Source organism: Phocoena phocoena, chromosome 20 (assembly GCF_963924675.1).
Source record: "Phocoena phocoena chromosome 20, mPhoPho1.1, whole genome shotgun sequence".
Lineage (NCBI taxonomy): Eukaryota > Metazoa > Chordata > Mammalia > Artiodactyla > Phocoenidae > Phocoena > Phocoena phocoena.
Window position 1 is genome coordinate 30572505 of NC_089238.1, and position 25554 is coordinate 30598058.

The 25554-nt window shown below is 49.8% G+C and overlaps 2 protein-coding genes across 3 annotated transcripts in view; one reads left to right on the forward strand and one right to left on the reverse strand.

The window, feature by feature from the left end:
* LOC136140659 (liver carboxylesterase-like) overlaps window positions 1-19244 on the forward strand; it is a 35341-nt gene extending 16097 nt beyond the window's left edge. For both annotated transcript variants that reach the window (XM_065898830.1, XM_065898829.1), the window contains exons 4-14: window positions 1779-1912; window positions 3839-3992; window positions 5468-5572; window positions 7450-7554; window positions 10206-10244; window positions 10570-10710; window positions 12340-12420; window positions 13124-13271; window positions 17454-17585; window positions 18520-18592; window positions 18870-19244. In XM_065898830.1, the coding sequence (XP_065754902.1) occupies window positions 1779-1912; window positions 3839-3992; window positions 5468-5572; window positions 7450-7554; window positions 10206-10244; window positions 10570-10710; window positions 12340-12420; window positions 13124-13271; window positions 17454-17585; window positions 18520-18592; window positions 18870-19053 (1296 nt within the window). In that variant the 3' untranslated portion in view covers window positions 19054-19244. The remainder of the gene's footprint in view (window positions 1-1778; window positions 1913-3838; window positions 3993-5467; window positions 5573-7449; window positions 7555-10205; window positions 10245-10569; window positions 10711-12339; window positions 12421-13123; window positions 13272-17453; window positions 17586-18519; window positions 18593-18869) is intronic.
* A 4301-nt stretch (window positions 19245-23545) lies between these two features.
* On the reverse strand, window positions 23546-25031 carry LOC136140463 (metallothionein-1E-like). The gene is made up of 3 exons (XM_065898586.1): window positions 25004-25031; window positions 24352-24417; window positions 23546-23637 (listed from the first exon to the last, which is right to left on the reverse strand). The coding sequence occupies exons 1-3, from the start codon at window positions 25029-25031 to the stop codon at window positions 23546-23548; spliced, it is 186 nt and encodes a 61-aa protein (XP_065754658.1).
* Window positions 25032-25554: the final 523 nt, after the last annotated feature.

Genomic DNA, 25554 nt, shown 5'->3' on the forward strand with positions numbered 1-25554 from the left:
AACTATCAAGATTTTATTGTAGATAATTTTACTTCCTAATTGTCTTTCGCACAAGCTGATGACCCAGGGAGTCAGCATTTCCAGAATAAATGGAAGCCCAGAGATGGGGCAGCCTTCCAGACTCAGACTGGAGGGTGGGGCTGGTCTGCTGGGAAAGGAGGGGTCAGTGGGGTAGAGACAGGCAGGGTGTGAGCACCCAGCCATCTCCCAGGAACACCTCTGGCACGGTGCCCAGATGTGGAGGAGGGCATCTGTGAACTTGTGACTAGAAGGTGGCCCTGCATATGCTGGGCTCAAAGAGGTGGGGACAATTGTTAATTCATTCATTCATGCATTCATTCATTCCCCTAGTACATACTCAGCGCCCCCATATGCATAGCTAGAATTGGGGGTTAAGAGAAAGGAGGAACATAAAACCATGACCACACAGCCCCTGCCTTCGAGGATCTTAGCATCTGGGTTGCACAGAGCTGGACTAGCTTCTTCAGCAAATCACTGCTGGCCAGCCCTTGGCTCAGCCTGGACTCAGTCCCTCTGCCCGGAGGTAGGCAGGGATCAGAGATGTAGGAGGAGCAGGGGCTCCAGGAACCTGAAGCTGGAGAACCTCTACTATGGACAGGCTCTGGAAGTGCAGGGTCTGGGTGTAAATCCTGGTTCTGCCTTTTACTAGTTGAGAGACCTGGCTCTGTTTCCTCAAATCAGGGATAATCACACACAAGTGTTCAATGATGAATATCAAGATTTATGTCGGTGTCTGACACAGCACACGAGGCAAGTCTTGCTGATGCATTAGTTAGAGTTGAAGGGAAGAAATTCCTCCTGCCCCAACAGCCAGCCTACTGCACTGTGGCCATTGGCTGCCATGTGCTGGGCAGCTCAACATGTGGACTCTGGAGCCAGACTGCCTGGGTTCAAGTCCTGCCTCCACCACCTGTTAGCTGCGTGACCTCAGGGTGGTTAAGTGCCTCAGTTTTCCTGTCTGTGAAATGGGACAATAGTAGTCCCTATCTTGTGGATGGTTTATTTTTTTATTTTTTTGGATGGTTTATTTTTAAATGCTTAGAGCAGTACTTGACACATAGTTCATGTATGCGTTCTTTGATTTTTTTATTAACAAAATCATTATACTATTATTTTAGCCATTCTCACTTTCTTGCTATGTGAACTCTTTAAATTCAGGGCCACGCATTATGAATTGTCATGTCCACTCTCATCCTTAATTCTTACCACAGTCCCTGGTAGGTTTTCAAATCATATTCATCAGATGATTGAAGACTTCTTAGAGGAGGTGGCTTTTAGGCTGGGCTTTGGAGGATGGGTGAGATTTGGGGAGCAGAGGAGGCAGTGGAAAGGCCTATTAAGAAGAGGTACCACCCAGGGCGTGTGCTTCTTGACATGGTCATCATTCACGTGAGAAGTTTATTTCACCACACAAAAGGTAACTAAGGTGAAGCTGAAATAAGCTTCTAACCAAGGGCTGTTGCGTGCGGAGTGTGCTGAGCTGCGTGAGGGGTCCGGGAGTGAGGACTGTGGGAGTGTTGGGGAGAAGATGGCGCTCTTAGCCTTGGCTGTTCCCATGATGATCTCAGCATGAAGAGCACTGGCAGGAGGTGGCACTGAGGCAGGGGAGACAGGCAGGGGCAGCCAGGGTGCACTGAGTGGGGTGGTGGCCTGGGCCACAGCTGGGAGAACGGGTAGATGACCAAACCAGGCAGCCTCTTGAGGTCTTTCCCAGCTCTGCTTCCTACGCCCTGTATGGTTGCTTCCTCCCCATCCAGGTGATGGTGTGGATCCACGGAGGAGGTCTGATGTTGGGCGGGGCATCAACCTATGATGGGCTGGCTCTCTCTGCCCATGAAAACGTGGTGGTGGTGACCGTTCAGTACCGCCTGGGCATCTGGGGATTCTTCAGGTAAGACACTGGACTCTCCTCACGGCACATTGACCCTCAGTGTGGGAGTGCTAGGACCCCACTCTGGTCATGCAAGCCCTCAAAGGGATCTTTGCTAGGTTCCCTACTAAGACACCAAGTCCCCTCATAATTGGGCTCTACCTACCTTCTCCTTCCCCAGCCACCCTGGTTTACTTACTTGCATGTAAAGTGCCTAATCTGCCTGACAAACTCCTATTGTTCCTGCAAAACCCAACCCAAATGTTACCTCGTCTGAAATGCTCATCTCTTTTTCACCTGTGCTGCCCAGCATGTTGCATACCTATAAGGTGACAGTTAACATGCAGCACAGCAGTTAGAGGCGTATACATCTTACCTCATGGGGAAGGAAAGAAGGAGCAGACTCACGTGGGAGCTCCGTAAAGTCTTGTAGGTGGAGGAACGGGTGGCTGGAACTTGGAGGCTGTAATGAGCACCTGACTCCAGTGGACACGTCTACGGAGAGGAGCATAGGGCCCACTCACCCCATTTCCTTCGTGGAGTTTGGCACATGCGTGAGCGAAGGCTCGAGTCTCCTCCATGGAGTGTCCGTGGGGACAGGAACCGGACTTCCTGCAGGCACAGTTACTGAGCCTTTTCTGAATGCACCAGCCCCAGGACCTCTTACCTGAGATGGCTGGTGGGTGGGCTGGGGGAGGGGTGGTCATCTCACTGGAAAGACCTATGGGCTGGAAGAGGGCTGTCCCAGGCGAGTTGCGTCCCGGGATGTGTCACCTTCACTGAGACTCCTCATGTCCTTCGCCCGCAGCCAACGGCTGCTCCCAGTTACAGTATAACTGTGTACACTCCCCCTTCCCTCTCCCCCAGGCTCTCCTCTACCACGTCAGTCAGGGTTTCACCCCGACCAGACACCACACTGCTCTGGTCCAGGTCACCAGCGGCCCAGCCTTGGCAGCAACCGCACGTCACCCCTCAAACCTTTTTGAAAAATTTCCTTCTCTTGGCTCCTGGCCACCTCCTCCCTCATGGCAGCTCCTTCTTGGCCCCTCCCGGACCCTCCCCTCCCCATCTCAGCCTCTGTGTGCATCTTCTTCTCTGTCCCACTGGTGCCCTGAGTGACCTCGGGGGGCACTTCCAGGCTCCCTATTTTTAGCCCATTTCTCCCTTGAAACCCGCAGGTACATCATTAACTACCTCCTGCCATCCCCACGGGACACCTGAGGGCACCTCTCCCTTCCACGGACACACTTAACCCTTGACTCCCGATGCCCCTGCCCCAAACCCTCCTTTCTCCACAGGGCCTCCTGCTCAGCTGCAGGCAGCTCCACCCTTCCAGTTACTCAGGATAAAAGCCTGGGGGCACTTGGATTCTTTTCTTTTTCTCACACCCCACATCCAGTCACCAGCAAATCCTCTTGGCTCCACTTTTACAATATGTTCAAAGCACTCTGTGTCTCTCCCCTGGATTGTTGTAATAACACCTACTTCTATAACCCTGCTATTTTACACCGTGTCTGATCCACACAGTAGCCAAAGTGATCATTTAAGACATAAATGGAATCATGTCATCCCTGCAATGGCTTCCTAACTTACTCAAGATGACATTGACATCCTTACCGAGGCCCTCAGGGCCCTCTGTAGCTGTAGGTCCTAGGCTCACACTTTTGTTCACTGGATGCCGGGGCCTTTGCATGTGCTGTTTGTTCTGCCTGGAATTCCCTTTGGAACTGTAGAATAGTAGATGCTCCATAAATAGATGTGGGATGGATGTATAGAGCGCTACAGCGGAACAATGCTGCAGGATGGGAGGCAGGTGAAGACCCCAGTGTCAGGGCTCTGGAAGCCCAGTCTCTTGCAGAAGGCTCACCCAGACTCCCAGCCCCATCTGTGGTCCTGAGAGCCCTGCTGTGACATGTCTGCTCTCAACCCCACCCTGTTCTCTTACAGCACAGGGGATGAACACAGCCGGGGGAACTGGGGTCACTTGGACCAGTTGGCCGCACTGCACTGGGTCCAGGAGAACATTGCCAACTTCGGAGGGGATCCAGGCTCTGTGACCATCTTTGGAGAGTCAGCAGGAGGGGAAAGTGTCTCTATTCTTGTAAGTGTTCCTGGCCCTGATGTGGCTACCGATGGGACCCCTTGCAGACCAGCCAGTCTAGTCATGGGACCTGGATTCAAGGCTGACCCTATTCTGTGCAGCATCAGATCGTGGAAAGTTATGGCCAAACTCTTCTTGGACCGCAGGAAGCTCAGAGCTCAGCTTAGCATCCTGGGGCCATATCTCCAGCCACGGCTGCAACGGAGACATTCCTCCTGTCCTGTGTTGGTTGAGCTCTTACTCTCCTTCCTAATCATTTTACTATTAGTACTCACCTCACTCCTCTTGGGAAGTAGGGGTGGGTGTAAATTCTGGATAAGAGGAGGCAACCATGAAGTTGGGGGCAATGTCATTATTTGGCTTGAAGCCAGATCTACAATTCAAGGGGACATGAACACTAAGAACAGGTCAGAGGCCTCCTCTGGGGAGGTCTGATGGCTTGTTTATGCTCAGGAGGGAGGGAAGCAGCCTCTGGGGCTGAGGATGGAGCCGGGCTGGGGGAGGAGAGGTAGAGAGAGGAAGGAGGATGGAAGGGGGGATGGGACCCGGGAAATGGAACACAGACACGACCTGGGAGCCTGATGTGGGAATGGCAGTTGGGAGACACCGAGGGAAGCAAAGGTGGAAAACCAGATTAGAAGGCGCTGGGAGCTGTTAGAAACCCTCCAACTGCCTCACAGTTGAGCAGAGGGTCAGTGCTATTACTGCATTTTAAAAGCATATGTTGGATTCATAGTTGAATCTTCAGAGGAAAATGTTTTTATTTTATAAAATGGAGAAAAAAGAAAAGCATAGATAACTCTCCCCAAATAAAAATTCATCCACAATCCCATTAGCCAGGGATTGTCACCATTGACAGTTTTATTTTTCTAGTCTTTTTTCCATGAATGAATCTATCTATCTATCTATGTATCTATCATCCATGATCTATCTACCTATCTGTATCTATGAATTTTTAAACAAAAAAACATCCTTAATATTATAACACAAACATTTCCCTCACCATTATTCTTTCATATTTTTTGTGTGTGTAGTCGAGTATAGTATAGTATTTCATTGTAAGAATGAAAAATACCTTATTTACCCAATGTCATATAGTAGAACCTTGTGTTATTTCCAGTTTTTACTGTTATAAATAACATGAACATTTTAGAGATTTTTGTGTGCCTCCATGATCATTTTCCTTAAAATAAATCCTGAGTAATGGAAATGGGGCATCAGAACTGTGCTTTAACGTGTTGCTAGGAATTGCTGAGCTGCCTTTCAGACACTTTGATTGTTATAATCAGTGTGTGCCACACACTTCCTGTTTTGTCCTTCACTCTGCTCCTGGCTCCTTCCAGCTGAGATTTTCTTGCAGAAGCCAGGCCCCATGGTCTCCAGGGGAACAGCCCAGGAGAGGGCTGTGGATGGGGGTACTCTTGAAGACCCCTCCCCGTGAGCATAAACTCCCTTTCTCGCCACCCTCCTCCCAGGTGTTATCTCCCCTGGCCAAGAATCTCTTCCACCGGGCCATCTCTGAGAGTGGTGTGGCCCTCACTTCTGTCCTGGTCAAGAAGGACATGAAGGCCGCAGCTAAGGTAAGTCTCACACTGGACTGTCCCCACACCCTTTGCTCTGCTCTCCTGGAGTTGTCAGGGGTCTTTCTTGCTGTGGGAGCCAGTTGACATCCTCAAAGAATCACAGAAGTGAGGGTGGCTGAGCAGGGAGGGCAAGGACACGCCTCATCCCACCTCCACCTTCTACCGCTGAGCAAACTGGGGCAGAGAGCAGAAGCACTTGCCAGCGTCAGCAAGTGATCAGAGCAGAGCCGGACTCAGGCTCATGACTCTGGACTGCCAGCCCCATGCACGGTCCACTGAACACACTTCCCAAAGTGTTCCAGGTGGGGTGCTGGCCTGGACAGTGGTCAGTGAACTGTCATCCTATCTTGCCTCGCTCAGGGTCTGAAATCTGATGAACTCATTGGCACCATGTGGGCCTGGAGTGGATTCTCCTTGGGGGCTTGTGACTGGGGTGGGTTCCTGAAGAATTCATTCATTGATTCATTCATTCATTCAACAAATAGTTTTGATATAATCAGACATCTCGCAACCTCATGAAGCTTCTGTTATAATTGAGGAGACAGATTAATAATTATATAATTGCACAACTTACAAAGTGTCAACTGTGACTAGAGCAGTAGAGGAGAGATACCTGATGTCATAACAGAATCCAAAAGGAGCGCTTAGTCCAGTGGACAGGGGGAGGTTTTCAGGAAAGGCTTCATGAAAAAAAGTGATCAACGAGTTGAGATGAGAAGGATGAGCAGTAAATTACTTGGTAAGAAAAGAATATCCAGGAAGAGGGAGCAGCCTGTGCAAATGTCCTGTGGCAGGAGCAGGTATCTCAACTGAGAGAGAGCGAGAAAAGCTGCTGTGGCCAGAGCAGAAAGAACAGACGGAACCTGGAGTGAAGTGAGGATGGAGCCATCGGCAGGGCCATGCTGCAGAGGACCTGGTGAGGACTTTGTCTTATTTGGAGAGTGTTAGGAAGCCAAGGAAGGGTGAGCAACAGGGAGGCTCTGCTGAGGGGTGTGCGCTGGAGTCACTGATGTGGAGCGATTCCGTCGGCTGTGAGAGCTGGTTAGGTGGACGGGTGGGGGCAGCAGCCAGACCTAAACGGACTGACTGGTAAGCAGGAGGGGAAGAGATAAGACACCAAGAATTTAAAAAATTGTTGAGACTGTTTTTCAGAATTCTTTGGCTATTAACAGCAGAAGCCCATTGATTAGGCTTAAGTCAAGAAGGGGGAGTTTATTTAAAGGAAACAAAGGTGGCAGAAATGGTGCTGGATTTTGCTGTCACACAGGACCAAAAATTGGCAGAATGGAGAATCCAAGACTCATATTCTTGTGCGCTCTCTCTCTCTCTCTCTCTCTCTCTCTCTCTCTCTCTCTCTCTCTCTCTCTCCACTCTACTTCTTCATGTCCCTTTTTATTTAATTTTTCACCAAATACATACTGAGCATTGATTGTATGTCAGACACTGGACCGGGCTCTGGGCAGCCCATGTGCACTCTCCATGGTCCCACCATCGTGGAGCCTGATTTCTCTCCTTCTGCATCTTCCCCTCTGGCTGCACTTTGCAAGTGTCTAGCCTGAGGCCAAAAGGCTATCAATTGGATCAGCTGAGATTTGAAATTAGTGGGATTCTGGATTCCATGCTCTCAAGCCCCACTCCACGCTGCCTCTCTTTAGATGTTCAGCTTTGAGATCATTGTGTCCACTTGAACAGAGATAAGGCAGCAGAGGCTGAGGAGTATAATTGGCACGTCTGGGATCCAGGACATACTGGTCTAGAGTATCTTCGCTACCATGTGTTGACTTTAGAAATTGAGGTTGGAACAGAACACCTCTTTATTGATGGAGGGAAGAGACAGGGCTCTTGAATTCTGCTGTCACCTGTGATCTCTGCAGAAAATTGCTGTCTTTGCTGGGTGTAAAAGCACCACCTCAGCTGTCCTTGTTCACTGCCTGCGCCAGAAGACAGAGGACGAGCTCTTGGAGATAACTCTGAAGATGGTAAGTACATCCACTCTCATGGCCACACAAGCTCCCCGCCCTGTAAACATGGCCCCAGGCTTCATCATTTCACCTATCCCCTTGCCCTGGAAAAACTACCTGGGACAGTTTCTCACCTCTCAAGAGCAGTGTCAGACTGGATCTGAATGGGGAATTTCCTTCTTTCTTTTTTATTATGGAATAACTCAGATGTTAGCAAAGACAAAAAATAACATAATGAACAACTGTGTAATAACTCCTCATATCTATCAAAACTTACTTTTTCCAATCTTGTTTTTCTGATAGATTTTTTTATATGTGACTATTTTCTTTATTGTAGATATATATGTGTCACATACAATTTACCATTTTAATCATTTTAAGTGTACAATTCAATGGCATTAATTTCATTCATAGTACTGTGCAACCAGTACCACTATTTCCAAAAATTTTCATCATCCCAAACAAAAAATCCCTACCTCTTTAAACAGTTACTCTGTCTTCTCCCCTTCCCCCCAGTCTCTGGAAACCTCTAATGTACTTTCTGTGTATGAATTTGCCCATCCTAGATTCATTCATATAAGTGGAATCTGATAGATTTTTAAGAAATTAAACATTACACATTCTCAGAGGTGATTACCATCCTGAATTTTGGGAATGGGGTTATTCAGAACAAAGCTTTTCAGAAAGGTTGTCACAATTGTCTTGGTTAATTTAGAAACCACCTCAATTATAATGCAGTGGTGGCCCAATTTTCTAGATTTTCTGCACGTCTGCCTCAGTAGTGATTCTCACATAATCGTATATCTACCCATTCATCCATCCAACCATCCATCCATCTATTCATCCATCCATTCATTCATCATCTTATTATACATGTGTCCATCCACCAATGAATCCAATTCACCAGTATCTTTTCATCAATCTAATGTCAACTCATCTATAACATTCATTCATCCGTTATCAATCATTCATATATCTGTATTTCATCATCCATCTCTCTAAAATCAGTGACCCATCCATCACCTAATCTGCTAGCTATCATCCATCTATCCACTTATCCCCCCAATTCAATACTCCAAGTATTGACTAATTCCCTCCACCCATCCATCTGTCTTTGCTAAGTGTATGGGGGGAGGTAACAGCGTGGGTGATGCAGACATAACTGGATATAGTCCCTGCTCATAAGGAACTATTCAAGGAGAAACACGCCCCTATACTTAGTGGATTAAGTGTGGTGGGAATACAGAGAGGGGACGCATTCATTATAGTAAGCAGGGATGCTTCACAGAGAAGGCGACATTTCAGGATTGGTGGATGGCTATGGTAGTGGGTCATCACAGGAAGCTACAGCACAACAGATACCCAGAGATCACCACTTATAAGATCTGCTTATAAGGGGAGAGTCTGGACCCTGGACCCCTGAGGATGCTCCTGAACCCCCAGCAGCCAGCCTCCAGCACTGGAGTCTGCTCTGTTTCCAGGGGTTAAGTCCAAGGTAGCCTTGGATCCTGGTTTCTCAGGCTCAAGTAAGGTGACCAATGTGCTCAAAGATAAAAACACAACTGTTTTCTGATGCCTGGAAAGAGGTAAATTTATTTCAGCAATTCTCCATGTGGCACAAGAGATCCGCTTATAAGGGGAGAGTCGGTGACTTTGGGAGAATCCAGAGAACCTAAGAGCCCATGTTATCCTTCTGAGATCACGTGGAAGTGTTTCCATGATTATCCTCTCTCCCCAATAACACACGTGGGTGTGCACGCGCACACACACACACACACCTGGATTGCGGGGCTACAACCCATAACGGAGGGACCCTTACTGGGACTTCCTGCATACTGGTCAGGACTGTTAGCTGCAGTGTCACAATGAAATCAGCACAATCTTGGTGAACTCACAACAAAGAGAAGCGTGGGGTGGGGTGAATTTCAGTGAGCTTGTATGAGTCAGGATTTTCTAATGCAGGAGGAGAAAACTCATCTCAAAGTGACTTGAGAAGAGAAAGGTGTATGTTGTAACAGAATCTTCAGGTAACTAACTGAAAAGTCCAGGAGTTGATGGTTTCAGGCATGTCCGGATCCAGATGCACATATGATATCATCAAGACTCTGTCTCTATCCCTCAGCTTTTTACCTCTCTGTGTTGGCTTCACTCTCAGGCAGATTTGTCCCCTGGAGAGGTTAGACAACAACAGTATTCTAGACTTACATCCTATCTGCTTAGAAACCCTCTTTCCCAATAATTCCAGCAAAAGTTTTGGGTAAACTCTATTGAACTGACATGGGCACATGTCCATCCCTGAAGTAATCCCTGTCTTCAGGGAGATAGTGCACCTCAGGTCACATATAGATGCCTGGAATCGTGGAGTGAGACTGGGGAAGAGGGAGTCCCCCAAAGGAAAATTGGGATGGTTTTGCCTGGAGGAACAAGAAGAGGAAATGGGTACAGGGCAGGGCAGGCACAAGCAGCAGTCCTCTCCAGAGCTCCCCTCCCGCATCCCATACCTGCACTCTGTGATCATGCCCAGGGGAGCTGGTGCCCTGCCCACTTCCTTTCAGCCCAGCCAGGGTGGCACCAGGAGGGAGGACTTGATACCTTTGAGCACAGCTCACAGGATCAGCTTTGCTCTCAGGAAGCCTTCTCACCCACAGCCTCTGCCTTTGTCTTCACAGAAATTTTTCACTCTTGATTTACACGGAGACCCCAGAGAGGTAAGATGCTTACAAGAACTGACTATAGATGGAGAGATGCATATAAATATACACACCCTTCAAATTAAATACACATTATGTTATATAGTTTATACCAACTTGAGTGAAGATCTGCCCACATCACCTAACCACTGTTGGCCCTGGTCAGAGTTCTGCCCTCTGGGGTCCACAGACTTAGCCCCCTTTGTTAGGACCCTGAGTGTGTGGCCACCGCCCATGGGCACGCAGGTCTGCGATGCTGGCTGTGAGCTCAGGCAGGTGGAGAGGGGGACGCGGGTGTGACCTCGAAGGGGAAGCCCAGATGCGATGCTGCCCTCTTCCCCAGAGCTCTCCTCTCCTGCCCACCGTGCTTGATGGAGTGCTGCTGCCAAAGATGCCCGAAGAGATTCTGGCTGAAAAGAATTTCCACCCCGTTCCCTACATCGTGGGAATCAACAAGCAGGAGTGTGGCTGGATTCTGCCGATGGTGAGAAAGTGCAGGCCTCTTAGACTCGCCTCCCCTGCCCGTCACATCACCCCTCCCATCTCTGGTCACAGGACCCCTCCTTCTGCGCACCCCCCTCTGGGACCTTCATACACCTTGACGTTTCCGTGGAAACCTTCTCCACGATGGCCCAGCTGTCACCTGGGTGGTGCGGCCCTGGGGACCCACATCCCCACACACTCTCTGCTTGTCCTCCCATCCAAGAATCCTGAAATGTCAGTGCCAGGAGGGCTGGTAGAGATAATCATTGGACAGATGAGAAACCCAAGGCCTGGAAAGGGGAAGGGGCTTGGGAGTTAAGGAGAGTGAGGCCTGGGACCTGCAGCCTCTTCCCTGGGCTTGGTGCTTTCATAGTTTCTCCATAAATTCCACCCACCCACACCTCACACTCTCATTCATCTAACTGGAAAGATTCAAAGGAGCCTGCTTCCTCCTGAGTTAAAATTGACTTCTAAAAGTTAGGAAGTACTTTCCCTTCTGCCAAAGATAAACAAAGCCAGACACTAGTTGAAGTGGTAACAGATTTGATTCAGATACACCCTTGCTGTAGGGAAAAGATCAATTGTAAACTGAACCCAAATCCCTGAAACAAAAGGCTGGAGCCTATTTAAGGCTGCGGGCGCGGGGAGGGGGGATTTGTCCATGAAACTGGGCCACCTGGATTTGTTAGCTGGCATTTATCTGGAGAAGAAACAAGCTTCTGTCTTTATGACAGGAGGCCGTGGTGTAAGTAGAAGCAAGGCTCCCACTGAAGTTGGGCATTATCTTTCCACAGGGACTGGGGGAGAGAGCAAGAATTATCCCCTGAATGTTTGCTTTTATAAAAGTTGGCTCTCAGGTCCTTGAGAAAACAGGTTAGAGCAGTGGTTTTACATCCCAAAGGGCAGAAAAAGGATTTATAATAACAAGGTTTTAAAGTAACTACACTAAGAATGGGTTCAGGGACCTACCTGCCCATCACCAGGTTTTGGCTATAGAGGAAACAGTAAATGTTCCTGGCAGCACACAGCTTTATAAGGGGACTGGGGTCATCCTGGGGACAGGGCCTTAAGCTGCTTGTGGCCGTGCTAGAGTTTGGTGCAGAGTTTTGATGCAGTTGTTATGTGCAGAGTTCTGCAGTTCTTCAGAATGATTTCAGAGGTTATACCAAAGGACCAAAACCATAATGGCAGGATTTGGGGCTTTCTCAGTTATCTAACACAGGCGGGGTATTTGTGAGGTCTGTGTCTTCTGCCCCAGAGCCCTCTACTTCAACACTTGGCTGGCTGAAACCTTCCCTCTGTGTCTTGATGACCACTGTGGAGACTCTAGCCTAAATATATATATATATATGTACGCATATACATACACACACATATATATATACATACATACACATACACACAAAGACTGGGGCAGCTTCCCTTAACAATTACTTTATCTTCTTTGTACTCCTTGATTTCTAAATATAAAAGTCCATTTGATTCATTGATTTTGCCCAACTCCACAAAGACCCATGCCCATCAAGACATGACAGTGACCTTCAGCCTGCATTGGTTTGGTTTGTTGGTCACTTCGGTTTTTCCTGTCATTACCGGATGATTCACAATTGCTTAACCTTTGTTTTAACAGTTCATGGGCTACTCATTCTCTGAAGGCAAGCTGGACCAGAAGACGGCCACATCCCTCGTGTGGAAGTCCTACCCCATCCTTGTAAGAGTCTAGGAATCACAGGAACTGGCTGAGCCCTAAAGAGGGGAAGAGGCTTGTTCCCAGTTGCAGAGCAACTAATGGCAGAATGAAGACTGGGGCTGGGGGGGTTCTGCCCCACTTTTTCTGCTTTTCTTATCACTACCCAGGGTTGGGGGAGGGGAAAAGTTTGCACTGGGCTCAAAAAGTTCACCATTAACACAGGAAGAGAAACTGTGTCACTCACCAGGGGTGGTGAAGTCAAAAATCCAGAAATAGCCAAATTTAAACCATCAAATGAATGAAGAGTATTTAGTAAGAGTTTATGGTACATAAGAAATAGTTCACGCCCTGGGGGCTTCCAACTTCAAAGGCTGGTAGGAAGCTCAGGGGCATGAAGTTACAGGATGGCTTATAAAGTGAAAATGAGGAAGTTGTTAACATTTTCAGTGATTGCTTATTACAATAGAGGTTTTCAGGTGGCAAGGGATTGGTTAAAAGTGATTATCTCATACTATTTTAGGGAGATGACTTAGTTTATTTTGTGATTGTCAGAGGGATTTACAAAAAATAACCTAAGTTAGGTTTTGCTTATGTGCATGAAATAAGCTAGAGTTAGTTTTGCTTACATGGCTTAAATGGTTTTGTCTGCACAGATAATTCGTAAGTCTGGTCTCCATTTTATATTTAACTTTAACAGTGGTCACTTTCACTGCATCTATTTCAGAGCATCCCTGAGGAACTGACCACGGTGGCCGCTGACAAGTATTTAGGAGGAACAGATGACCCTGCCAGAAAGAAAGACCTGTTCCTGGACTTGATTGCAGATGGGATGTTTGGTGTCCCATCTGTGAATGTGGCCCGTCACCACAGAGGTGAGTCCCAGACATTGGACGGGAGAGGGACACTGACCTCTCCAGCTTCACTGACTGTCCTGCCCAGCCCTCAGCACAAACACATGTGGAATTGCTGAGGGTCGTACATCCAAGGCTGATTGCATTTGGCCTGGGGTGGGGCACTGTCCTGTTTTGGTTTCCACCAGAAGCAGACTCCGAGAAAAGGATCCAAATGCAAAGAGTTTATTTGGGGGGTGATCCCAGAAAACACCAGTAGAAGAGTGGAGAAGTGACATGAATGGAGAGGAAGCCAGTCCACCCTGCACTGTCAAGAAAGCATCCACTGTGGACACCTGGACCTGGGGAGCTCTGGGAAACCAGCAGAACACATGTCTCAGGGTTATCCCTAGTGAGTGGCAAGAGAGCTGGGGTATTTATCCTCCACCTTTGACGAGTCATGGTTGAAGGCTGTTCCCAAGGGCAGTTAATTCCCTGGTGCTTTGACCTGTTGCACACATGGGCAGAGTGGTCTGTGGCTGCCAAAGACAAAGAGCTACGGATGCAGGAGATGGAACTCAGGCTAGCGTGCTCGGAAGCAGGGGATATGGGGAGGCACCGACAGCATCTGCCACAGGGCTCCTCCCCTGAATTGTGGTGGTCTGTGGGGCTGGAGGGGAAATCTTGGAAAATAGGTCTTGGAAGGTTTCCAAGGTCAGAGCTGTCTGCAAACTAGTTTGTTAACCAGTGGAGCTGGGGGTAGAGGGAGGCCAGGCACAGGATCAGAAGTGCTGTCTGGGACCAAGAAAGCTGAAAGGAGTGAGTATTGGAAGAGTGGGGCCACGTGGTCTAGAGAATGTCAATATCTGTGTCTGGCTGTTGTTTCTCCCAGTGTGTGCTGTGTCCACCACAGGACCTTCCAACATTGACCCAAGACTGTGTGTAGGGTGTGAGGTCAGGGATGGATGAGCTTACCTGGAGAGGAGGTGTCCCTTTTGGGAACCTTCTGAGTTACTCACAGGACCCTTCATTTCTTGGAAACCTCATTCACCTAGTCTGCAAGCCAGGAGATGGTTCTGGGGTCCAGACCTCTCTGCCTAACGGTGCTAGAAGGGTTTTAAACTTTGAGACTTTATAAGCATAATAAAACGTAGCTGTGGCTGACTTACTCTATCCCCGAGCACTCAGTACAGTAATTTGGAGGTACTAGTTACCATTTCTTCCTCCCTAGGGTCCTGATGACCAGCCAGGGACTGCCTGGGGTCAAATCTGTTCTTTCATAAATTTGGTCTTGCCTCTTATTACGTGTCTTGATTTGTAGTATCCCCTTCAGCATCCATGCTGCTCGCAGCCATACTGGACTTGAGTTTTTTATCTGACATCCCGTGACTTTGAATTCAGGGTCTTATTGCCAGCACTTCCCAGAGTTTATCAATGTTATTTTTTCATTGTCGTATTTCTCTCAATCTCTTTTTGATAGTTTTCTGAGTATAAAATTAATCTTACCATTGTAGAAAGTTTTGAAAATATGGGAACATATTAAAGAAGCAATTATATATTACTCATAATTCCTTCACCTAGAAGTATCAACTATAAAGTTTTGGTTTTTTGTTTTTTTGCGGTACGCGGGCCTCTCACTCTTGTGGCCTCTCCCGTTGCGGAGCACAGACTCCGGACGCGCAGGCTCAGCAGCCACGGGCCCAGCTGCTCCGCGGCATGTGGGATCTTCCCGGACCGGGGCACAAACCTGTGTCCCCTGCGTCGGCAGGCGGACTCTCAACCACTGCACCACCAGGGAAGCCCCATCTATAAAGTTTTGACATTTTTTTTCTATTAACCTTTCCATGTCTTACACATAATTTTTAAATTAATTTTATGTTCATAGACAACTATATTGTAGGCATTTCCTCAATGTCAATATAAATTCATGGAAAATAGCAATTATTTCATGGTATGATGGATTAAAATTTACTTTAGTATTCCTGTCCTATTGGGTAGTTAGCCTGGCTGCTCATTTTGGTGCTACAGAAAACATCATACTCAGCCTTATGTGCATAAACCTTTAACCAAGTCTCAAAGAAATTTCTTAGAGTTGGTTTCTAGAAGTGAAATTATTAAGCTGGGCTGTAGTAGAATTTTAAAGTTCTTGATACATTTTGTGAAATTGCTTTCTAGTGTATGAGAGTATGGATTTCTTAGCTTTCTCACTTGGGATAGTCAGATTAAAAGAATGAAAATAATGCTGCCAATTTTATATAAGTCCTACCTCACAAAAAAAAGAACATCACACTGTTTTAATTTGCATATTTTTATTACTAGCTCTCTCCTTCCCCCTGCTTCTCTTGTTGCTCCTAATTGTTATTATTGAAATCTCTGCCCTACTTTCCTTTGAAGATGTGTGTTGTGATTGTAGGAATTTTTAAAAAATATTTATTTGGCTAAGCCGGGTCTTAGTTGTGGCACACAGGATCTTCAGTTATGGCATGCGGGATCTTTAGTTACAGAATGCGGGATCTTTAGTTGCGGCATGCGGGATCTAGTTCCCTGATCAGGGATTGAACCCGGGCCGCCTGCACTGGGAGCATGGAGTCTTAACCACCGGACCACCAGAAAAGTACCCCCGTAGGAATTTTTTTTATAAATCTCAGTGGTTTAAGGCAAAACACTAAAAAAAAAAAAGAAGAAGAAGAGGAATGAAAAGAATATCTTTTGGGCAGCATGCTGCCATAATTAAGTTCTCTCATTCACACTAGGTCTTTGTTTGTATGGTTGGGTTCTCAGTTCCTTTCTAACACTTCTGAGTAGCAGAGGCAAGGGTAAACACCCTCCTTTCAGTGAGTTCTGCTTGACCCTGAAGCAGCTGTTTAGCAGTTGGATTATGGAACCACAGACGGATTGCTTCTTCCAAACAATGCCTCTTGCTAAACCAAGAGTGCAGTGAGAGGGGGGAAGGGAGGCAATTAAATAAATTATTCTACATCCTCCTGTCAGGATGGCATATATTGTTACACTATGTAGTGGACAAACATTTAATGATATGAAGAAATTATTATAGTCGTTACAAAACTACACATCCAATAGTATCCTTTTTTTATATACATAAGTGAGATAAGTGCTAAAATATTAACAGAGGTTTCTCTGAGCAGTAGGATTATATGTGATCATTTTGTTCTTATTCCTTTTTTCTGCATTTTCCAAATGTGATTCTGTCCCCAGGAAGGGAAAAAGTGTGATATTTCCCCACCAGTCTGACTTGGGGCCTGACCCTTCCCGGGTAGAGTCACTCGCTCTGGGCATAATGATCAATGCAAAGCACAGAGCTCCCCGGGCGGGTGGCCCGTGATTTAGCCCTGAAGGAGCAAGATGGGCAACGCTGCTGAAGCATCAGCGGGAAAACTGACATCTTCCTGGGGCTTAGAGAGGGGGTGGTGAGCGTAGGGGCAGGGGAGAGGAGGAGGGAGGAACTGTACCCTTCCTCGGCCCCTTCTTCCTTCTGCCACCACCTTAACACTCCCCGGGGCCAAGCAGGAAGCAAGACCTGTATGATGACAGAGAAAAAGGAAATGCTGAATTGTGGTTTCCTGAGACACAAGGAATAGACTGTCCCCTTTCTGCATAGGCTTGTATTTAAATACCTGCACTTTCAGACTAGCAACTTGGATTTACTTCACTCTTCTTGGAATACGTGTGAAAAACACCAGAAATGCTCAAAAATGGGCATAATAGAAGGCACCTGTCAGGCTGCAGGTATTCTCCAAGGGAATGAAGACTAACCTGTTAGCAATGAAATGTCGTGGTATTTCTGTGTACGTAAACTGTGTATCTAGATGTCCTGCTGTGTGAATGCATCAATAGGCAAAGAGGTTTATATGTACTGACCCAATGCCTCTATAATGATAGTTATTTTGAATCAGTTTCCCCAAAGTTTCAACATTCATTCATTCAATAGCTGGCTTAAATCCAGTTCCACCTCCACCACCAGTACACTCTTAAGCAAGTCATAGAACTTTTCCCAAACTGTTTTTCTCTGTTATGCTGATAACCAGGGGCTTCCTGCAGGGACACACAGGGTCTGGCACACAGTTGGTTCTCACAACGGGCAACTTCTGTTAATATTGTTCACTCAGGACCAGGCAGCGCCCCTCCCACCCACCTCTGGAGCCCTTGATACCATCCAGGTGTGCGTCTGCTGAAGTGAACTGTGCATGAATCCATGTCTTCCAGATGCCGGAGCCCCCACTTACATGTATGAGTTCCAGTATCGCCCAAGCTTCTCATCAGAGATGAAACCCAAGACAGTGATAGGGGACCATGGGGATGAGCTCTTCTCGGTCTTCGGGGCTCCATTTTTGAAAGGTGATGGCCCTTTGGTGACTACAGACTTGGAGTTAGGGGATCTGGGTTCAAGTCTTGGTTTGGTGGCCTTGGGCAAGTTCCTCCTTCTCTCCAGGTCTTAGTTTCCTGAATTCACCACAACAGGCTTGAAGGACAAAGGGTCCTAACCTTTCTCTTGCTCTAATGTGCATGGTGGAGAATGTGTATCCTTGCGCCCTCCTCCATGGTCACTCTAAGAATCCAGACCTGGGCATCAGTAAGACAGGAGGTGGGTCACCTGCAGGGCCCTGCTCAGGGCTAGAATGCCACCACTCACTTTGCACTCACAAGAGCATATCAGAAGATACGTGAGAGTAAGGTTAGAATTGCTCTTAACCTTGAATCAGGACTAATATGTGTCTGTCTATCCAACCATCTATCTATCTAAAACTCATATCTTTTAATACACTTAAGAGTATAATATTTTAAAGAAAACTTTTCACAGATGTCTTCAATGTCTTAACCCTCAGCAGTTACTGACAACTTGTGTGTGACACAACCCAGGGCTGTACATGGCAGTGCCTCTGGGCATTTTCTGGTTGGGTGACTCTTTGGGGACCTTGCAGCTTGGTTATTTTTCAGATTCTATGAAAATGTGTGTGGGTGTAGGAGATTGAAAAAAGACCCAAAGGAGAGTATCCTGGGAGGTGGGGTTACTGTAGCAGTAACCCTGGGGTGTGGCCCTGTGACCCAGCCAGTTTATGGATTGACTACAGCCCTTCACTGAGCCTGACCTAGGTCAGTAACTGTCAAGCTTAAAGTGCACTTGAATTACCCAAGATCTTCTTAAAATGCGGTTTTGACTCAGTAGGTCTGGAGTAAGGGCCCCGTTTCTGAATTTCTAACAAGTTCTCAAGGGCTGCTGCTGCCCCTGAACCACACTTTGAGTAGCAATGGCTTTGTCTCCTCTCCACAGATGGTGCCTCAGAAGAGGAGACCAATCTCAGCAAGATGGTGATGAAATTTTGGGCCAACTTTGCACGGAACGGGTGAGCTGGTGGCACAGACGGAGCAGGGTTGGGAAGGGGCAGGGCGTGTCTGCTGGGTGGGAGGAGCTTCAACGTGTGCTGGGTAAACTCCCCGCCCTGTGGCCCCTGACGTGAGAGCTCCCTCAGTGGACAGGCTGCCCAGGAGATGGTCAGCCTCCTGTCTCTGGAGGCATATGAGCCTTTGGCAGAGATGAAGCCAGGAGGTCCCTGACAATCTCTGAGGGTTGTTGGGGCCACACAGTAGCTTTGGGGAATTTCTATGTGATTCTGTTCCCAGGAATCCCAACGGGGAGGGGCTTCCCCCTTGGCCAGTATATGACCAGAAAGAAGGGTACCTTCAGATTGGCATCACCACCCAGGCAGCCGAGAAGCTGAAAGACAAGGAAGTGGCTTTCTGGAACGAGCTCCTGTCCAAGGAGGCGGCAAAGAAGCCACCCCAGTTAAAACATGCTGAGCTGTGAACGGGAGGCTCAGCTGGCCTTGGGGGCTTGTGGGACCCCAGACAGGGGTATTCTATAGAAGGTGTTTGTGGGCCAAAGAGGCATCTTATTGTGGAGGCTGGGGAATTATCTGATGGGAGTAGCAGAGGTCAGGGAGGGGGAATTTCTGTTTCTGTGGCCTCAATTTTGGAAATAAATGTTCTTTTGGAGACGAAGTCAGTGTCTTTGTCTTGGGCTGGAAGTAAGTCATCCTCATTAGCAAGAGAAGGATGAGAGAGGGCACCACTGGCAGGAAGGCGACTCGGGCAGCTCTGGCTTGGCCTCTGGACAGGAAGAGCCCAGTAGGCTGGGCCCTGGGAGGGGCTGAGGGGGACACTGCATCTGCTCCATGTCTCTGGGCCGTCAACAACTCTAGTAAGTGGATGTGAGGGAACCAGAGTGCAGTGTCCCTCTCCTCCATGTGGAGCTGCCTGTAGACATGGAGGGGGCACAGACCAAGGATGTACCTGGAGTGGGAAGGAGGGGGACTTGCCATGGTGACACTGTGGCACTGTTGTGTGGCCCTTACTGACCCTCCCACAGGTCTACAATTCTTTCTTCAACTTACACAGTATCCTCCCAGGCCCCTCCCTGAGGCCGTCTCTTCCAGCAATTCCTCTGAACCCTTTCTGCAGCCTGGACCACATCAGGTCCAAGCAGTGACCACCTTGAAGTGAGTCCCTGAAGTGTCACGTGAAAACTGACTCTTTCAGAATCCCTGGGGTGACTTCTGGCTCCCGGGATATAGAAAGCTCTAAGGAATGCCACTCCCACCTTAACAGAAAGAAAAAAGTGGATTATCCTCAAAATCATGACTTTCTCTGACTCATTCAAAGAGGTTGCAAGGCAAACAATTACCCTGAAATCTCGGGGAAGACTGGAACTGTGGAGGAGAGATGGGAAGTGAACACTGGCTTACCATCTGGAGACAGGTGGAAGATGGAGTCACCATATGTGTGAGTACAATTACTCTTAAAATTCTAATCAAGGGCTAAAGGCCAAATGTGGGCAAGTATGAGAGTATGAAATCCTAAAAACCACACACCCACAGGGAATTTACACTTGTTACAGGCCCTTCTCTATGGACCTCTATCAGGGACCCGTGAGAAATACTGGGAACAGGTAGTAAGACGAGAGAAAACCTGCCTCAAGGGTGCAGGCTTCAAGCTCTGCTCAGACACTTCTCTATGAAAAAATAAAATCCCCAAACCACTGAAGAAAGGTCAGCAAACCCACCTCCCTTGGGGCCCTGGGAAAGACCTATTGTGGCTGAGGAAAAGGAAAATTTTAGAACTTTATGTACATATACGAACTCCTGGGCTTCTCTGGTGGCGCAGTGGTTAAGAATTCGCCTGCCAATGCAGGCGAAACGGGTTCGAGCCCTGGTCCAAGAAGATCCCACATGCTGTGGAGCAACTAAGCCCGTGCACCACAACTGAGCCCACACACCGCAAGTACGGAAGGCCAAGTGCCTAGAGGCCATGCTCCACAACTAGAGAAGCCACCACAGTGAGAAGCCCATGCACCACAACGAAGAGTAGCCCCCGCTCGCCGCAACTAAAGAAAGCCTGTGTGCAGCAACGAAGCCCCACTGCAGTCAAAAATAGATAAATAAAAATAAATAAAATTATTTTAAAACGAAAAACAAAATGTTAAGTAAAATCCTAGTGTAAGCATCCTCCTGCAACTTTTTGAAGGACAGGGACAGGCTTGCTCATGGCTTATATCTCAAGTGCCAAGTCCTCTTTTCTGGGAAAGATGATAACCCTTTCTGTGAATTAGCACAGGCTCACATGATTGATGAGGACGACACAGAACACACAGCTATGCACAGCAGCACTGCCTTACTGGTTTGTAAGTAGGAAAATATCGCCTAAAATATGACTGATAATAATAAAGTAATAGCTAATACTTTGGTTACTTACTGTGTGCCAGGCTTAAACCTAATATTGTTGCATCTATTAAATTCTTAAATCCTACTAAATTCTGACATCCTAATTTGTTGCATAGATAAATTTTTAAATAATCAGGCGCTATTATTTTACAATTTTGTAGCAGAGGAGAATGACCACAGAGGTTATGTCACCTGTCAGTAATGAACACATGTGCGACTGGCCCTCCTGAAGGATGACTGCAGCCGCCAACCCAACCGGACACCATGTCATCCCGTGAAAGGTGAGAAAATTGAACACCTAGCACAGAGGCAGCAGTGGGAAAGCCCTGAGCCGGCAGTCAGAACCCTCAGCACAGCTCTATGACCTCTCTGGGCTTCATCCTCCCATCTCTGCAGCCAGAACCACAGCTGGACTGTCTGAAGACCTTAGAAGCCTTGAAACAGGAGACGTTGGATTCAGCCTCCAGTGATGTCATAACCGGCACCATATGGTGGGGAGGTGAAACAGCTGTAGGGTAGGTTTAGTCCTCTAAGTATAGGCTGTGTGCCCTTGGGTAGGTTGCTTAACCTCTCTGGAATTGGCACAATCGCATCAGACCTTGCAGGCTCACGGCATGGTGCTGGGGGCTGGCTTTCTCTTGTCCATACAGGCCCTGCTCAGTGTCACTCCAAGGCTCTGTGCCCTACCCTGGGCACAGATGGACGGGGCAAATTGAACCTACTGTCTGAGAGCAATTATCTCAGGACAGAGAACACCATCGTAAACTCAGAGTCTCGGCCTGAGGGTAACTGGGGCCAGGCCTGCTGTTGAAAAGGATGGAGTCTATCCAAATGCTGTGCGGTGACTCGTTGCACGGGGCTTGTTGGAGGACATCCCCACGCCCTCTGGCACTGGATAAGCAAGGTTCCTATCCATCTCTGCCCTCACCGTGAGCTTGCTCGCAAACCAGGGAGCCTTTCTCCAGGAGCTTGTGGGGAGCTCAAGGATTCTCTGTGCACAAATGTCAGTGTGGAGAGAGCGATCGTACAGGACACCGTTCGGGAAGCCCGAGCTAGGAGCCAGGCCACTATCTCGCTTATTGCCCCTCCTTGAAATGAATCTTTTGTATGGAAAGGAGGAAATGAAATCTCAGAGAGTATCAGTGACTTGCCAGGTCAGGAAGTGGCATGGCGGCTGTGAACCTGAGTGCCTGACACCAACGCCCACGCACGCAGCACGGGCCGGCTCCCGAAATGCCCTCTGCACTCGGAGCACCTGTGGCCGATCTTGGTCCTGACTTCTGAGCCACGTGTCTCCTCTTTCTCTCGGAGTGCCCATCAAATAGGAGTTCCCTCCCCAGACCGCCAGGGGGCCCAACACCTGAAATACACTACCTGTTCCCTCAGCACACACTTGTTGCTAATAAACCCCAGCAGGCACCCCACCCCCCCCCCCTCCCCGCACTGCAGCACCACCGTCACTCTGCAGAGGAACACGTGAAGTCCTTCTTCTGAAACCAAGTCTCAGGGAAACAGCTGGGAAATTCCCACCAAATCCAAATCACTTTCGGGGTGTCAGGTAGCCACGGGCTGGGTTTTGAGGGAACGGAAGATGTCAGCCTGACCTAGGGAGGAACTTGCGAAGATTCAGAGCCAAGCCCCCGCAGGGAGCTGTCATGGGTGTCGAGTGTCCTGTCCGTAGCCGTGGACAAGCCAAGACTGATGTTCCCTGTGGGGAGGCAGGGGGCAGAGCTGCTCCAGGCGTGTGTGGTCCACACAGTGGGGCATCTGTGAAGTGTTCCCAGGACTCGGGCGCACTTTCAATGTATGAGCAGCATAGGAGAGCGCCGTTTTCAGAATTGCTCCTCCACGTGTGAAGGTGGTTTTACGTGTTGCAGGGAGAACTGGGTGTCACATATCGTGTCCTTTGACACGTTTTTCTTGGCGATCCTTTTTACTGACCAGGGTTAAAGCTGTGGCAGAAAATACAGAGAGGTCTTTCCAGCGTGTTTTAGACGCAAGCCCCGTGCAGAAGTCACACAAGAGGGGTGTGGGATTCCATCCCCTCTGGGTACTTTCCAGGCTCTCGTCACGGAGGACTGAGTTTGGCAGGGGCCCCCAGAGAAGGAAAACGAGAAATGGACAACTTTCTCTGCAACCCCTACTCCTAAGGGCAGTAGAGGGAGTGTGTCCCCTGTGTGTCCAATGCCCTATGTCATCTGGCGAGGGTATCCTCTGGAGCTGAGAAACGGGAGCTCCAATTAACCTAAGCGGCTAAGAGGCTCAGTGTGTGTGTGTGTGTGTGTGTGTGTGTGTGTGTGTGTGTTGGGGGTGTGGGGTGTGCGGGGGTACTCTCTGGTCCAGAGCCGAGGTCTCCGCACGTCCAGCCCAGTTCCCCACGCCAGCCCTGATGGGCACGGAGTCTCTTTGTCCAAGACAGACCAAGGAAGACAGAGCCAGAATAAAGTCAACAGCTTTTATTAGAACTCACATATTTCATAGAAAAAGGAATGTAGCGTCAGGTCCGGTTGTGTGAAAAACGGTCCAATGCAGGTTTGTCCTGCTTGCTCTGTTGACACCCGGGGCAGGCTCTCCGCGACATCAGGCACAGCAGCTGCACTTGTCCGAGGCCCCTTTGCAGACGCAGCCCTGGGCACACTTGGCGCAGCCCACGGGGCAGCAGGAGCAGCGGCCTGGGGAGGCAAGGGCAGCGTGCAGTCGGACCACGCGTTGTCCGGAACCACCCTTCCCAGCAGCAGGCCTGGCCCCAGCCGCCCTCAGGCCCAGACCCTGAGTTTACGATGGTGTCCTCTGTCCTGAGGTAATTGCTCTCACACACTAGGTTCAGGTTGCCCGGCCCATCTGCGCCCAGGACAGGGCACACGGCGCCTTTGGAGAGGCAGTGAGCAGGGCCTCTGGGGACAAGAGAAAGCCAGCCCCCAGCACCACCAGTGATGTGAGCCAAGTCCTCAGGATCAAAGTGGAGGCAAAGCCCTCACAGAGCAGCTCCCGCTCGGGATAGGGAAGCTCTGGGCTGCTTCGACAGGAAGGGGCTGCACCAGGTCCGAGAAGCCACGCACGGCCACTGGTTCATGTCCCTAAAGTGCTTCGGTCCCTGAGAGGATTCAGAAGCGTGACTCAGGAGGCAGGAGGACTAGTTCTAGTGACAGGTCTGAGGTGGTTTGTTGGTGACCCGTCTGGGCCTCAGTCTCCCTGTTCTCTAGTGCGCGCCTGGGTCTCGGTCATGCCGAAGGTGATTCCAGCTCTGATTGTGAATCCCTTCCTGGTGAGGGGGGGTGCCGGGAAGTTTGGTCACTGTCCTGCTCCTGCCTGCCCGCTGAGCTCTGGGCTCCCTCCTCGCACTCAGCCCAGACCCCGCATTCCCAGAGAAGGCCCCGCACACTCACTCTTCTTGCAGGAGGTGCATCTGCAGGCTTTGCAGGTGCAGGAGCCAGCGCAGCCGCAGGAGCCGCCTGCCGGGAAGGGAAAGGCCAGCAGTGAGCGGGGACAGGGATGCAGGAGCTACAGCAGACGGTCAGCGATGCCTCCCTGAGCCCTCCTCCTCTGTCAGGACTCAGCCCTGGGAGCTCGTGTCCACTCAGGCGGATAGAGAAGCCCCAGCTCCTCTCTTCTGGTCCAAGGAGAGTAGGTCCCCTCCTGATGGGACTCCACAGGGAAGGTCCCGGGCTCCAGACCCAGCCCAGGCCGACTGGGGCTGGGGGCTGGAGGCCGGGGCCCATGGCCTGAACCCCAAAGAGGCAGCGTCCGCTCCTCCCATCAAGTCCTGGCAGCTCCGAGGCCTCCTCCAGACACTGGGTCCCGGTCTAGCAATCCCCTGGCCTGCTGGGTGACCTCAAGAAGGACAGCCTGGAGCCTCCGTGCCCTCAGTGTCAACAGAGAGGCAAAGGGAGACTGACGTGCCCTCAGGAGCCTGGCTACCAAGAAAGCCCTGGACCCGTGACAGGAGTCCTCCCGAGCTCAAACTCAAAGCCCTCCCTTCTCGTCCTGTGCCTGGGAAGGGGGCATCCTAAGGCTCCAAGCCAGGGAGGGCTCCCTTACCAGTGGGGCAGGAGCACTTGGGGTCCATCTGGAGGAGCAGTGAGGCCCGAGGTCCAAAGCAAGGGGCGAAGCCGCTTCAGGGGTCCGGTGGGGGCCGTGTGGGAGCGAGGAGCCCGGGGGCTCAGTTATAGGCCGAGGAGGCGGCCCGGGCGCAGAGGCCCCGCCCCCGCCTTGCGCCCGCCCCGCGGATCCGCGCCGGCGCCGCCCTCCGCGCCCTGGGCCGGGCCGTGAGCAACAGGCGGGGCAGAGCGCACGATTCCACCTCGGTGCCGGCCGGAGCGGAGGGACCGGGTGCCGTGCGGTAAGCGGTGTCCCAGCCCCCTGGCCGCCCCTTCCCAATGTGCCCGACGGGAGCAGCCACCGTGTTGGCGGGTTGTGCAGGAATCCGGCTCCCGCGTCCTCCGGCCTTCCCCGCCCCAGGCCCCGCCGCCGCCGGCCTCCGGGTCGCCGTTTCCTGCAGCCTGAGAACAGCCCCCGCCTCCCTCTCGTGTCCCCTGGCTTGGCTGGAGCCGGGGAGCGCTGTCAGAGAGCGCAGGCGGATGTGACCCTCA